At 41.1% G+C, this 13,263-nt stretch overlaps 1 protein-coding gene across 2 annotated transcripts; it reads right to left on the bottom strand.

Moving 5' to 3' along the window:
* Positions 1–658: 658 nt before the first annotated feature.
* On the bottom strand, positions 659–12,461 carry LOC140996330 (triacylglycerol hydrolase DDHD2-like). Of its 2 annotated transcripts, none has more exons than XM_073466698.1 (18): positions 12,357–12,461; positions 11,601–11,789; positions 9,664–9,856; positions 8,596–8,789; positions 8,374–8,463; positions 8,110–8,230; positions 7,908–7,997; positions 7,677–7,818; positions 7,334–7,542; positions 7,181–7,242; positions 6,942–7,061; positions 6,762–6,857; positions 5,574–5,750; positions 4,837–4,992; positions 4,342–4,444; positions 4,074–4,235; positions 1,215–1,383; positions 659–1,059 (listed from the first exon to the last, which is right to left on the bottom strand). In XM_073466698.1, exons 2-18 carry the CDS (start codon positions 11,718–11,720, stop codon positions 978–980), a joined length of 2,286 nt encoding a protein of 761 aa, XP_073322799.1. In that variant the 5' UTR covers positions 11,721–11,789; positions 12,357–12,461; the 3' UTR covers positions 659–977. The 2 variants fall into 2 exon arrangements, with proteins under 2 accessions (XP_073322799.1, XP_073322798.1); XM_073466697.1 differs by lacking the exon at positions 12,357–12,461 and adding an exon at positions 3,795–3,899 and having other exon boundaries at positions 896–1,059; positions 11,601–11,783.
* Positions 12,462–13,263: the final 802 nt, after the last annotated feature.

Here is a 13,263-nt window from a genome sequence, read left to right as displayed (position 1 = left end):
TACGATATAGTCATTTACCATGACTTCGATGACTGAGAACCTTCATCAATATATTTAGTATGATTGAAATGAACTACATATTGCAAGTGAAATTAAAATATCAGAATGCAAACTTCACTTGATAGTGATAGTGGCCGACATCGGCATTATTGATACATTGCACAAATGTAGGAGTAGCAGCTCCGAGTTTCAAGAGACCATAATGATGACAGAAGAAAATATAGCTGCCTGAAGGACTTGTTATAGACAACGCATCCACCTTCATTTATCTTAACAGAAAGTAAACGTTTTATGGTCAACCAAATTAAACCACCTGACCCAGTTATTTATGAAGGTGCGGCCTAATGTGAGGTCAAGCGAGAGCTTCCCTGTCAAATGAGCTTTAAGTTGAACAAACCTATGAGAATCAGTTATTTGTAGTTATAGCTCTACATTTTTGGAGACTTGTCATAGGGCTGGGGAATATATAAATGACATCTTATAGATTATATTATTAGAAATAATTATGTTTCTCTATACTTGAAGTATTGTGCATCTTCTGGTTATCATGATAGTTATTATTTAGAATATTAATCAGCTGTAGCTATATGCATGATATGTCAATAAGTGAAAATGAAGTGTAAGTGAAATAAAGAATGATTCATAAAACACAGAAAGGTGTGACCAGAACATGTCAGTGATGTTTGGGTGGATTACAAACAACTATCAGACACAAAACCCAGTTTGCAGTGGTAATTGAGGCGGCACCTAGAAGTCACCGCAAAGTTAAAGTTAACTGGCATATCTGAACCAAGATCACCTGACTGCTGCAACAGTCTCCATTGTCAAGAGCGGAAAGGGCGGGGCAGTCAGGTAACACCCAGACGGTAAGGCATTCTGAAAGTGGATTGTGCAGCCTCCGGTTCTGTCAGCTGTCCTTCATTTTCTCTCTTTCATGTTACAGTCAGGTTAAAAAGCAAGTCTTCATTCATCAACTATTACTGTTGTGGCTGTTCAAAGGCCACACCTAGCTTGTCGTAAATCTCCTTCAGTAGCAGAAGAGCGGTATCCTCAGATTCCCTAACAGACAGACAGATACAGAGAGGAAAACATCATTTATTTGAAGTAAATTGTGTTACAACAAAGAGAACACAATATACAGGAATAACAGCAACACAAACTCCAAAGAAACACAATTACTGTAGTCCACCCTGCCACAGGTATGCATGACTCACCAGTAACACAGATGGGACTGGATGGCAAACAGGTATTCGTTGAAGCTCTCGATGGGTTTTTCCTGAAGTACGTAGTCGATCCTTCGTCCTCCATTCAACATACCCACTTTAATTTCAGGCTGCTCCGTCTCTTCTGCTGACCCCGAGGACTCTGCCTCCTCACACACTCCTGCTAGGACAGAGGTGAAAAAGCTGATGAGACTGTACGGGCAGACAACAAAAACAATGATAAGAGTCACCAGCAGCTATTTGCTTTGACCCATATTTATATATGGTAAAACAGGAGGAAATCAGTGAACAGGCAGAAAAGAGAGTATGTGCTGTCTGCAGTAAGCAACATTCAAGCCAATACAGGTGAATAAAATTCACATTACTCTACAACAGTGTCCTTCATCTGTCCCAGAGGTGAGTTAGTGTCTGAATGTTGTAAGAAAAAAATTGCAAGTCACAAATATTGCCTACATTTGCTGAATTGGGTTTGCAATTCAGTCAGCATCCATTACTAAAGGAATTTTCCAGCGCAAGTGGTTATCTGCCTCCAAAAAGAATATTTTAAGAGGTGATTTAAGGAGGTAAAGTGCTTTGTAATTATTTTCTATAGCACTGCGTTATGCTTTTATAGTTAAGGACTTGTTTACTGTAGATGTTGTTTGGAATTCTAGTAGTGGTAACCCATTATGAACTTGGACGAGTGCTTATTTGATGACATTGCTCAGTAGATGTTTTAAACTTTCAGAGAATTAGTCAAATGAGTTTACGGCATTTCACATTTTTTGATTAGCACTAAATAGATGTCCATCATATCAACTGATAATGGAGGGGTCAAGTTTAAATCTCCCTTCACCCTTAGGTGCAAGTAAATATCAGTGAGGTGGGCTAGTTTTGTGATGAGTAATAGTATGTTATGTATGAATTATTGTCTTAACAGTCTCCATAAAGATGTAATGCTCTGCTGGTGAACCCTGATGAAATCACTGCCCGCTGGCTTCTCATATATTTTTAATGGCAACTTCTGACAATCTACCTCTATATTTATTGGCTTGTACAACCTATTCCAAGAAAGTTGGGATGCTGTGTCAAATATAAAGTTGTTGGGTGTTAATTTGCTCATCCCTTTTCACATATATTCAACTGAATGGCACTTAGTAGAGCGCATACCTTCGCCAAGGCCTAACAGTCCCCTTTAATTCAATCAAGCCTTATCAAGGGTTGTACTTTTCCGAAAACAACCTCCTTAGCGAAGTTAATCAATACAAAGTGAATATATCTAATGTTTTACCTCATTAATAGATTTTTGTAAATATATGCAGATTCTGGATTTGATGCCTGTAACATGCTTTAAACACGTTGGGACAGGACCAACAAAAGACTGGGAAAGTTATGTAGTGCTATAAAAAATGCTGTTGGGAAGATTTAACAGGTAAGCAGGTTAATGGGTAACAGTTGATTGGATATTTAAAGTACATCCGTAAAAGTTCACATCAGGATGGTGCGAGGTTCACCACCTTGTGAAACACATGACTATATTAAGCATATTACTAAACAGGCTCTAGGAACACCTTGTGAAACCACTGTTGGTAAACACAGTTAATTTACCAAAGGACTGCTTTCTGTTTTAAATGACATTTTACACAGCGTCATAACTTTTTGTAATTCTGACAGAACTATACGTGATACAACAAATGAAGGTTGTGAGGGCTGTAAATGAAAAACTATATGTCCACATTAACAAAACGAGTGATAGGTAAAATAAAAAGGTCTCATGTTATGTAATTGTACAGTCTGTTCTACCAGCAGCTGTATTCCTTTTGACCCATTTAATTAACTGACAGACTAAGTGCTTGAGGTGCTATCGAAAAAGGGAGGACATGTACCTGCATGCAACTAATGTAGGTGACCTGCTACTGATGAAGGATGACTGACTGCCTGCTGGTTGAGATCCAGCTTACTGTATGACTGTTGTTAAAAAAACAACTGCGATCACTACTGTTTAACTTGACCTATTTGTTCAGCACATGCCAGAGTGTGTCGTGAGCTGGTTACCTAAGTGGCTTTTAACGTTGACAATCAGTGAAACAGTCAATAAATTCAACCAATCAGAAGTGACAGCAGGAGAGGGAGGGAAGGGCCTCAAGGAGGTGTCAGTAAACTCAAGTTGAGTTGAGGACTAGGTGTTCAGCTGTAGTAGTGCAGTTGGGGGAAGGAGGAACAGAGGACTAGTGAGAGCCCACGGCAATAATGACATATATTACATAACATTTGCTCTTTGTAAGGGAGACGATGTGCAAAAGTGAACCAAAGTAATCGTCCATTGTCATTTTTTTCCCTAAATTCTGCAGGTAAAGCAGCAAAGTTTTAAATTAAAACAGGTATTCACAGAAATCATTTATTCCTCCTTTGTGCAGGTTTCTTTTCCAGATTCTAGCCAGGGAAGTTAAATGAAATACGCATAGTAAAATAAAGTTTATAGAGGCTGATAGGCTTTCACTGAATCAGGCAAGTTTACAGAGAAATCCAGATGGAAAGATTTCATTTACTCGTTTTCTCATTTATTCTAGCCAAGTGACTATCCTGGCTTACCTTGGAAGTAATGCTTATAAAGGGCCCTGGGCCACTCCAGTATATTAGTCCACAAATCAGCACTTTTCTCTTCCCTCTCAGCAGAAGCAGTGACTGCCGCTGATGCTGGGGTTCAAGGTAAAGTGGTAAGGGGTGAGGGAAGCAGGAGCAACAAGAGGGGAGAGGGAGGGTGGCAACATGCAGAAAAGGGTGAGAGGAGTACGAAGAGACTGGGTTAGACACACACTTGTGCACGCTCACACACACACACACACACGGCAAATAAAAGTGCTTTTTTACCCTGCGCCTCTTGAAGATTTCTCTCTATTGTAGTTTCTCCTTCCTCCACCGGGGGCAGTGCAGCAACTGGTAGTCTGGCAAAGGACTGCCACGCAGTCCGTAATGATCCCAAAACATTGTTCTTCAAATCCATGCTCATACGAGTCAAGCTGTCCTTTAGTTCTTATAGACAAAGGTGGACAGGGATTATCGTTAAACCCACTAAACAAAAAGCCCTTACCATTATATTGTTCCACAGAGACAAGGAGAAAGAAACAGACAGCCATACCCAGGTGCATCCTTTTGCGGCCTTTATGGTGAGGGATCAGCATGGGCTCCAAATCCCCATCTGACACAATCATGGGCTCTATCCGATATGCCACAGGGTCATACTACAAAGCAGAAAAAGGGACGAGATGAATGTAACTCCAATACATGCCTTATTTCCTATTTTCTTTTTATAAAATCTCTGTTTAGCACATGTGTAGGTAGACACGTGCTAAACATGGTAGATCAGACCAGTGGTTGCATCTGTTTATTTTGGAAACAGGTACGAGTATTCTTGTCATTATGTTGATTCAATGCTGAAACTACATCTGTCATTTCAAACATGACTCATGCAGGTCTACAATGCAAACAAAATTTGGAAACATTCAGAGCTGCCTTATTAATGCTTCTTTGTGTGATAATAGTGGGAAAAATCCAACTGTAGTTGTGGAAAATAAAAGCAGGTCTTATCCTGCTTAGCGCTGGATGTGTGCACAGTAAATCACAGAATACTCACCGGGTGATAGATGTTGTAAAAGCTTTTGCAGGTTGGGAAGGTGTAGTTGGGATCAACTTGTTTGAGACCACGGACGGTCAGGAACATTCCAATGGGAGAGCCAAAGGCAAAAAAAGTTTGAGGGTGGAAAGCCAGCTGTGGGTAATCAATGGATACCTGGATGGAGAGAAGGTAGCCAGAAATAAATGTGGCATTAAATTTGTTAAAAACTCAAAACAAAGTTTTTGTTCTAAGACTACAGAGCTATTCAGAAAGACACTTCTATGCTGCACAATGGTGTTGGGAACATTTAAACTACATTTCATGACATCGAGACAACATTCAGAGACTATGACAGTAAGTAAGGAGGAGACCAGCAAGCACTCATGCAGGATTGAATGAGCACAGACAGTGTTGTGTTGTATGACTCAATGGGAACAAGGTGGAATCTTCAATCACAGCACAATGTAGGAAACTCTATTGCTCATAAAAAAGCCACTATCTTTCATTCTCCTTAAGTTTGCCCTGACCAGACTTTATGTAATGAGAAACTCCAGGCATAGTAAGAACAAAGAGAGCTAAGGACAAAGCCTTAGGGCATGGGGACACCATGTGAGACACACCTGTCCCTTGGCTATGCCTCCATTAGTCTGTCCAGGCAAGCGGGGGGAGGAGAGAAGCAGGAAGGTGATGCATCAAAGCTTTTATCTACCGGTACTCGCAAGCATACATTATCGTGTCCTGTCCATGTGTGGTACCTGTCCGATGCCCACGTCAAAGTATTCATAGTCGACAGCACTGGTGATAGACTGCGCCCTGTGGAACTGGGGCTGCTGCATTGTCAATCCTGAAGACTGGTTTCCATCAGGATCACTGATCACTTGAGGTGGAACTTGCAGCCCTGGTGCCAGACGTACTGCCCCTGTCTTACAATCCTAGTTAAATTGAGAAATGTAAAAAATTATATCAACAATTCAACATTTAAATTATATGATTACTATCAATTGGAAAAAGAGCCCCAAGGAAAAGAGCATAAGTGAAATGAGCCACACCAAGCTGCCTGCTTCCTACTGTAGTCTAGAGTAAAGCAGTTCCCAGAGATAGTTTGACCTGTATTTGGTATGTAACAAGAACTACCACCTCGTGGTTGCATGCCTTCGCACACCAGTCAATTTGCAGTTTACATGTCCAGGCGCATATACTATATGTGGTGTAGACTTTGAAGGAATGAGGTGGCAATATGTGTAGTTCTTGCAAAATTTATTGGCATGTATTGTTTCAGTGAATAATGTTCAGTCAAATACATGCTGTCTTCACTTAGAGACTACTTTTACATAGGTGTACAGAGGACTGGTAGAGAGCCTCGTCAAATGGAGAAACGACAATCTACTGAAGCTCAATATCAGCAAATCCAAAGAGCTGTCAGTGGACTACTGCTGAAGTTAATTGAGAAACAAAAAACAGTCAAATTCTTGGTATGTGTTCACATGCTTTGCCAATAAAGCTGATTCTGACAGAACATGAAGAAACCACAATTTCAAGGTGGACACCCAAGATTTGTGTCTCCAAGTCAGTATCTGAATTTGAATTTGTTTGGCAGAACATCATGATGTCACAGTGAAGATGATCCTGAGACATAGTGTTCAGAAGAATGGGATGGATGTAGATATGGACTTACAGACAACCTGAAAACATTGTGTGTGTGTGGCCACAGCTATAGCCGTCACATGGCCAGCAGCAAACAATCCACATAAATGGAGGGAAATAAGTATGTATATGGTCATGTGAATGTTTTGTTGCAGATTATTGTGTGGACATTGAAAGTATATCAATGCCAAGAATTACTTCATTAATTAATAAGAAGAAACACATTAACGTAAAGGAGTTGTAATGGCCATATGTTCTGAGAACAAGAAGAGCCAGTATAGTTTCAGGTTATGTCTGACCTCTGGGAGCCATTTCCTCTTGACGTAGTTCAGGATCTTCTTCCTTGGTCCTAGAGGAATTCCTAAATCTTTGAGATCACTGTCTTGGCAAAGAGCCTAAAAGAGGAGATCCATACATTTTTAATTATGCATTACACTTTAATTTCTATGTACATTGCATGTCTACTGTGAGTGTCATACCAGAGATTCCAGGTCTAGGTTTTCTGCCTGTAGTGTTTCCAGGTATTGCTGTAGGCCCAGTCTGGTGAGAGTCTGCTCCAGTGTGTCACAGTTCAGGTGAAAGGGCTCATCAGAGGGCACCTGAGGCACAGCGGGGACAGAAAGGAAAAATGATTTATTTTTTCTATATGTAGACAAATATGCAATCTTTTTTTTAATCACTCTACTGGTTTTATCTTTCACTGTGAATGAGAACATACCCCCTTTCTGGGTTCTGAATCAGTTCTCTGATTAGTTAGCAGGTCAAACAGGATCAGTGAACCTGCGGAATGAGAAACACAGGTAAGAGTGAAGGTTTTGCATTTCAGTGACTTGCGACTATGTGGGAGTTTCTGTGTTTGTGGGTGTCTTACCCAGGCTATGGCCAACAACTGAAACTGCCCCTTTAAACTCAGGATGTCTCTGATTGAAGAGGGTGTGAAGCCTGTTGATCTCTGAGGCGACTGTGTCCACTATGGTCTGGCAGTAGGTGGGGCTGTTATAGAAAAACAGGTCAAGCAGAGTGTCGTTGGTGAAATGTCTCAGCTTGCTGATGCTGGGTAGAGTAATCCTCTGGATGTCCCTGGAAAAAATGGGGATTAAAGGAGAAAACAAAGGGAGGAAAGACAGAGTTTAACATGTTTTGCAACCAGTGGAGACATAAGTAGTATTGTACAACAGAGGAATCTTGTTTTGTCCATCTTTCTCCATACTTACTCATCCACACCAGTGGCATCCCCATGTAAGGAGCTGTGCCAGTTGACTGGGAGGAACTCCACTCTTCCTACCTGGCCATCCTGCTGAGCACGCTTGTAATGAGAGGCCAGGAGGGACAGAGAAGCACTCCTGAAGTCATTTACTGGAGAGAGACAAGAAGAAAAGGAGTCATGCATACACATAAACGTATGCATTTCTACACACTGTACACAAACAAAAACTCACACTTACCACACTGTATGATGGACCTGAAGCGCAAGTCACATGCAGGACCGATGCCATGGACCATAAAGACAAGGTGGTCCACCTTTTCTGGTTCACCTGAGAAGAAAAATGAGCCAGAAAGTACCAACTGTAGGCAATACTTTAAAAAATGAGCTTATGATGGGTTTATATTCTCATGTATTTCCTACTGGTACACCCACAGACATACCATCAGGTATTTCCACAGAGATGTTGTCCACTCCTCTCTTGACAGTTCGAGGCCTGGTCTGCTCCGAGGGTGAGGACACCCACTCATCCTGCAATCCGATTGGCTGATACTGCATTATCAGCTGAGAGAGAGGTAGGGGAATGGAAGAGAAGATGCTTAGTAGAAGTACCAAATTGAAAAACTATATGCTCAAAAAAGCCATGGTGTGGCTTTGTTGTGGATTTAATTACAGTGTACAAAGAGATACTTTAACAGAGGGTTTACTTTGGGATTGTGTAAAATGACAGTCTCTCCAGTGGGGAACTCCAGTTTCCTATTCCACTCGTCCAAAGTTACTGCAATCATATAGGCCTCCTGAAAAATTGGAAGGGCAGGAATCAAAGACAACCAAATGTGAAAAGAGAAGTAAGGGACAAGCAAAGTCAGGAGGAGGACAAAGTCAGAAGTTGTAGGAATGAGCAGTGTGATGGGTCAGTATCAAACTACCTCCAGACTTTTGCTGAAGTCCTCTGGGTAAGGCATGAATCTGGTGTCTTTGTCTCCTTTATAGAACCAGGTACAGCGGCGGACTTCAGTGGGACCTTGCTCCCAGTACACAGCGTGGCGCCTCCTTTCCTTGACATATACGTCATATCGCTCTCCATCCACAGCCACCACCACCTCCTCCCTATTTTCTCCTACTGCAAAGTAAACACACACATACACAAGCAGATACAAAGACTCTATAAAGACAAGTAAGTATGCTGGTGCTGTGCTTTAGTTCTGGCAATAGATTTGCAAAAGAGTATGTTCCCTGATGTTCCACATATTTGTGTCAAGAGCATGGTTGAAAAAGGTACATGAATTCATTGTTTATGGGCTACAGTGATTCTGGTCTTTGGACTTTTGCAGCAACAACAGCAAGTGCACTCTTCTAGAAAAATATGGGCAAATAATGTAGGCCAAGGAACTGTCATCCTGTCTCACGTTCAAGAGACTTATATTGTCAAAGGGAACGACAAGAACTTATTTAACTTTATTAACCTATATAACTTGTAGAAAAGAGTCCCTTTGGAATGATTGGGAAATATTCACTGCTGTTTTTTTCTTGTTTTTATATTTTTCCTTTGGTGGGCGATGTGTGTGATTATTAATGTACAGTGGATATGTTTAGGAATGGCAACGCAAATAACCTCTTGTAAAACCACAGCAGTTTGTTTTTAAATGAAATAACACAGATACTTTAAATAAGAGTATCACAGATTTCAACTCTGAGTAAATGTATTCAACAAAGTTTCTCCATATAATTCATCATGACATTTACCGAAAACCAACCTGAAAATCAACTTCAACTTTCTTGTTAAACAGCTTGTAAAAGTGAGCAAGTCCTGTCAGGAGAGTAAAGTGTCCTACTGGGCACCAAGCCAGTGCTGGCAACAGTCTTTTATCTTCCCACAGCTGTTAATAGCAAACTCATTACTTTCCTACTTTTCACACACATAATTATAAATAAATGTCTACAAAATGTACATATACAGAATAAAATGTGCATGTAAAGTATAAATGCATGCCTACCAGTGTTGCAGGCGTTTTGCAGTTTGTCAGAGTCCTCTCTGCTGAAGGGAAGCCAGGAGGTATTGTCATCAGCCCGTCGACAGAAGAACCAGTGAGGTTGCACCTCTTGATAAGGCGCTGGGACCGACTCCATGTCAAGCATCTCAAAGGAGGATGTGGAAGAAGGTGAGGCCTCATCCACCACAGGCGACACCTGGAGAAAAATGATGAAAGCATGCCAAATCAATGTAACTTCTTCATGTCAGCAATATTGCTCAGATCGTAAAAAGCAAATATACACCTGTGTTTTCCTTCTTTGGACCAGTCCACTTTTCAAATCTGTAGTTTCGAGATAAGTAAATATAGAAGTCTTAGCCTGCGCTCTTCCACTAAGCTGATGGCACCTGAGACCATCACACAAAGCAAAGGACAGTCGGACAGGAAAGGATCAGGCCTCTACTTGGACAGACAGACAAAGCCCTGTTTGATTCTTTCCTCCAAAACAAGCTGTCTTTTGTCCCTCTTCTTTCCACAGTTACAGCTTGTAAACAACCTTCTATCACTGAATATCTTACAGAAACAATGCTGCCAGTAATATTTTTGGCACAAAATCCTGTTTTAGGGTGTTGAGAAAGAGCAGCCTGCCACTGCTTGACACAACAACAAACACCCACATTACACAACAGCTGCCAAATCAGCAATCCGATTTGCAGGGTAATGTGCATACAGGAGGTGGACAGATTTAAGACAGGATTGTGGACTAACTGATATGTGAAAGGAACACCCTTCCTAAGAAATAAATCTGGTTGATCTCCTCTCTGCATGCCATGCAATGAAATCTTGATCCAGGTACATGTAATGTTTCTAGCTTATCATTAACACCCGGACACACGCTGGCAAACTAGCCCTGGTGGTTTTAGTGTCCCCTCTGGACTGTGTGTTGTGTTCAAAAATTTACAACATGCCCATACCTTAAGGAGGGACGCTATGTGACTTCTATCTATAACCCCACAAGCCCACCATTTCTACTTTGCTCTACAGTCAGGGGAAAGAATGTAGCAGAGCTACTTCTGCCTGAGAGGAAAGCACAACAATCTCTTTGTACCTTTCATTTGTTAATCAGATTTACAAGGCAGTCAATCATTTTAGGATGTCTTTGTAGGGGGAACATCACAATGCATCACATGATAACTGAATTTTGTTACCGCTGTAACACAACATTTGCACTTTTTCAAATTCATAATCACTTGAGAGGAGTAAATACTATTTCATGTCTGTTGTGTAGTATTCGATAGGAATGAAAGTCTGTTCCCCATCAACTTGTGTTAAACTTAAAGGAAAAGTTCACCCTCATGCCGGTGAAAGTCAAAAAGTCAGGTGAAGTTTTGTAGTCCACAAAACATTTCTGGAGTTTCACAGTAAAACAATGTTGCAGCATTGTCCTAAACAAGTAGATGGGTTTTTCAAAAATAAAAAAAAAACACACACACACACAAAATGGCCACATACAGCTCATTTAGCATAGTCCAAGTCTCCTGAAGACCAGAGATCTCATATTGATTTGAAAACATCTTATTTACACCCTCAACACATGGCCAAGCTTAGCACCCACTTCAGATGGGGTGCTTTTTGCCCAGCAGCTACAGTGAAGCTTTTGCCTTTAAAGGGGGTGTAAGTAAGGTTGTAAGAAAGTGTATAGGGGAATGCTGCAACACTGTTTTGCTGTGAAGCCCCAGGAATATTTTGCGGACAGAGAAGTTACACTGGACTTTCCATTGGCATGGGGGTGAGCAGAATGAAAGAATTTTCTTTTTAGGATCAACTTAACCTTCAAATGCAACCAATCATATTTGCAATGCCTAACCATAACCTAGCCTAATCCCTGACACCAATCATTGAGGGCAGTGCTATGACAAACTCTGTTAAACTCACACCAAGAACCACATATACACCCTCACCTGATCCTCAGGTGTTTTCTCTGTTGCCGTAGTCTGAGTGGGGTTGTCAAACAGGTCTTGGGGGTTGATGTTCGGGGCAGCCTGAGATAGACCCCCCTCTTCACAGGGACTGTTTGACATTAGCTCAAGACCTGACCCCAACCCTCAGCTCTGACCTGAGGTATGCAGGGAGCCACACAAACACAGGACCTGTAACAACCCACAAGAGGAGAGCAAAAAATGAGGCTTATAGACGTCACAACATCATCACAACTACTACATGACATGTTGTACACTCCCCAACTTGCAAGGAATTGTGTTAACTGCACCAAACTGTTGTTGACAGAGCAAGGTGGTTTATCGTTAACTAGTAACTAATCCCAGCTCACATGGTACACTTGTAGCTGTCTCATAAGCTGTTGGTCAGTCACGTTTAACCCAAGGGAAAATGTAAACACCCAGGTTATTGTGACAGCTAGCGAGCTGTTAAGACACACATGGATGAATTATGACTTATGTTGAAGTGCGTAGCAATTACTAGGCATTACCCAGAATAAAACTTGCTAGTATTAGCGGTTATATGTCATGTTACTGGAGTATCTTTCAGAATGCAACAAACACATCCCACAGGCCAAGTTGTTATCGTTGGTTGAGGTTCATGCTAGCTGAGTGACGATACCTGGACGGGACACTACTGTTAAGTTGTCCGTTTCCACACTCTGCTGGTGTTTGGGCCGCTACAGCACTAGTAACAGACAGTCGTCAACTTAAACTCACCAACAACTTCACATGCAGTTAATTCAGAGGTTTTGTATTCGTTGTTTAGTTTAGCTAGCTCACGCTAGCACGGCGAACCAAGGACAGCCTCTCCTGTCAAACGCTGCCTAGTTACAGTGTGCTCGGAAATATGAAGATTACGAGATTTACGTTCACGAACGAGCAGGCTAACAGCCAAATAAAGGCATAAAACAAGCGCACTAATAAATAAGGAGTTGTCTGTGACGCCAGCAAGTTTTCAAAGTGTGACCATTAGATGCTGAAATACGTGCTGTCACAAAAGAAAAAAATATTATAGTATATAATATAATTATATATAAAAATATAAGAAGTCTATCCTTTCTTCAACATAGTATTCCGTTGTTACACGAAGTAATCATCAATTAAAATCAAAATAAAACAATCGCCGACAAAATCACAATCAGAGTACAACAACGAACGTTTATGTTTGAAATTTAGATTTACGCGAAGCGCGTGAAGGCAACATCAACACCACCAAGCATCATGAGGCCACCGCCCCCCAAATACTAGCTGACGTCACGAATTAGTAATGTTGACAGTTTGTAGTAAATGTGCACCAATTATGAAGCTAATTTTACGCTAATGGTGGTCCTAATGAGGATTTCATATATGTTGTCTCTGCTGCAATACTCATTAAATGTCTAACATTTCAAACATGGGGCTGACATACTGTAGATGTTAGATAGAGTGACATTTAAAACCAAAGAATTTACCTGTTCAGCCTAACCCAGAAATCTTTGGGCTGGTACGGAGTGAAATGTGCCCAGGTACGTGTAAAACGTTCAGACAGACGCATACACACCCATTCATGGGATGCTAACTGTCTCCAAGTTAATTCTCATTTAACTGACTTCACTTTCATTAGTCACCATAGAGGATGAACCCA

This window comes from Pagrus major, chromosome 5 (genome assembly GCF_040436345.1).
Source record: "Pagrus major chromosome 5, Pma_NU_1.0".
Classification (NCBI taxonomy): Eukaryota; Metazoa; Chordata; class Actinopteri; order Spariformes; family Sparidae; genus Pagrus; species Pagrus major.
The sequence above is the reverse complement of the archived record's forward strand: the minus strand, read 5'-3'. Positions and strand labels throughout refer to the sequence as shown.

Bases quoted from the DNA above. Each gene is read 5' to 3' on its own strand.
- LOC140996330 (XM_073466697.1), bottom strand. From the start codon at position 11,720: ATGTCAAACAGTCCCTGTGAAGAGGGGGGTCTATCTCAGGCTGCCCCG. The intron at 4,993-5,573 runs GTACCACACATG...CTCTCCATCCAG, and splicing joins TTGACGTGGGCATCGGACAG to GTATCCATTGATTACCCACA. The intron at 3,900-4,073 runs GTAAAAAAGCAC...CTTGAACCCCAG, and splicing joins AAATCTTCAAGAGGCGCAGG to CATCAGCGGCAGTCACTGCT.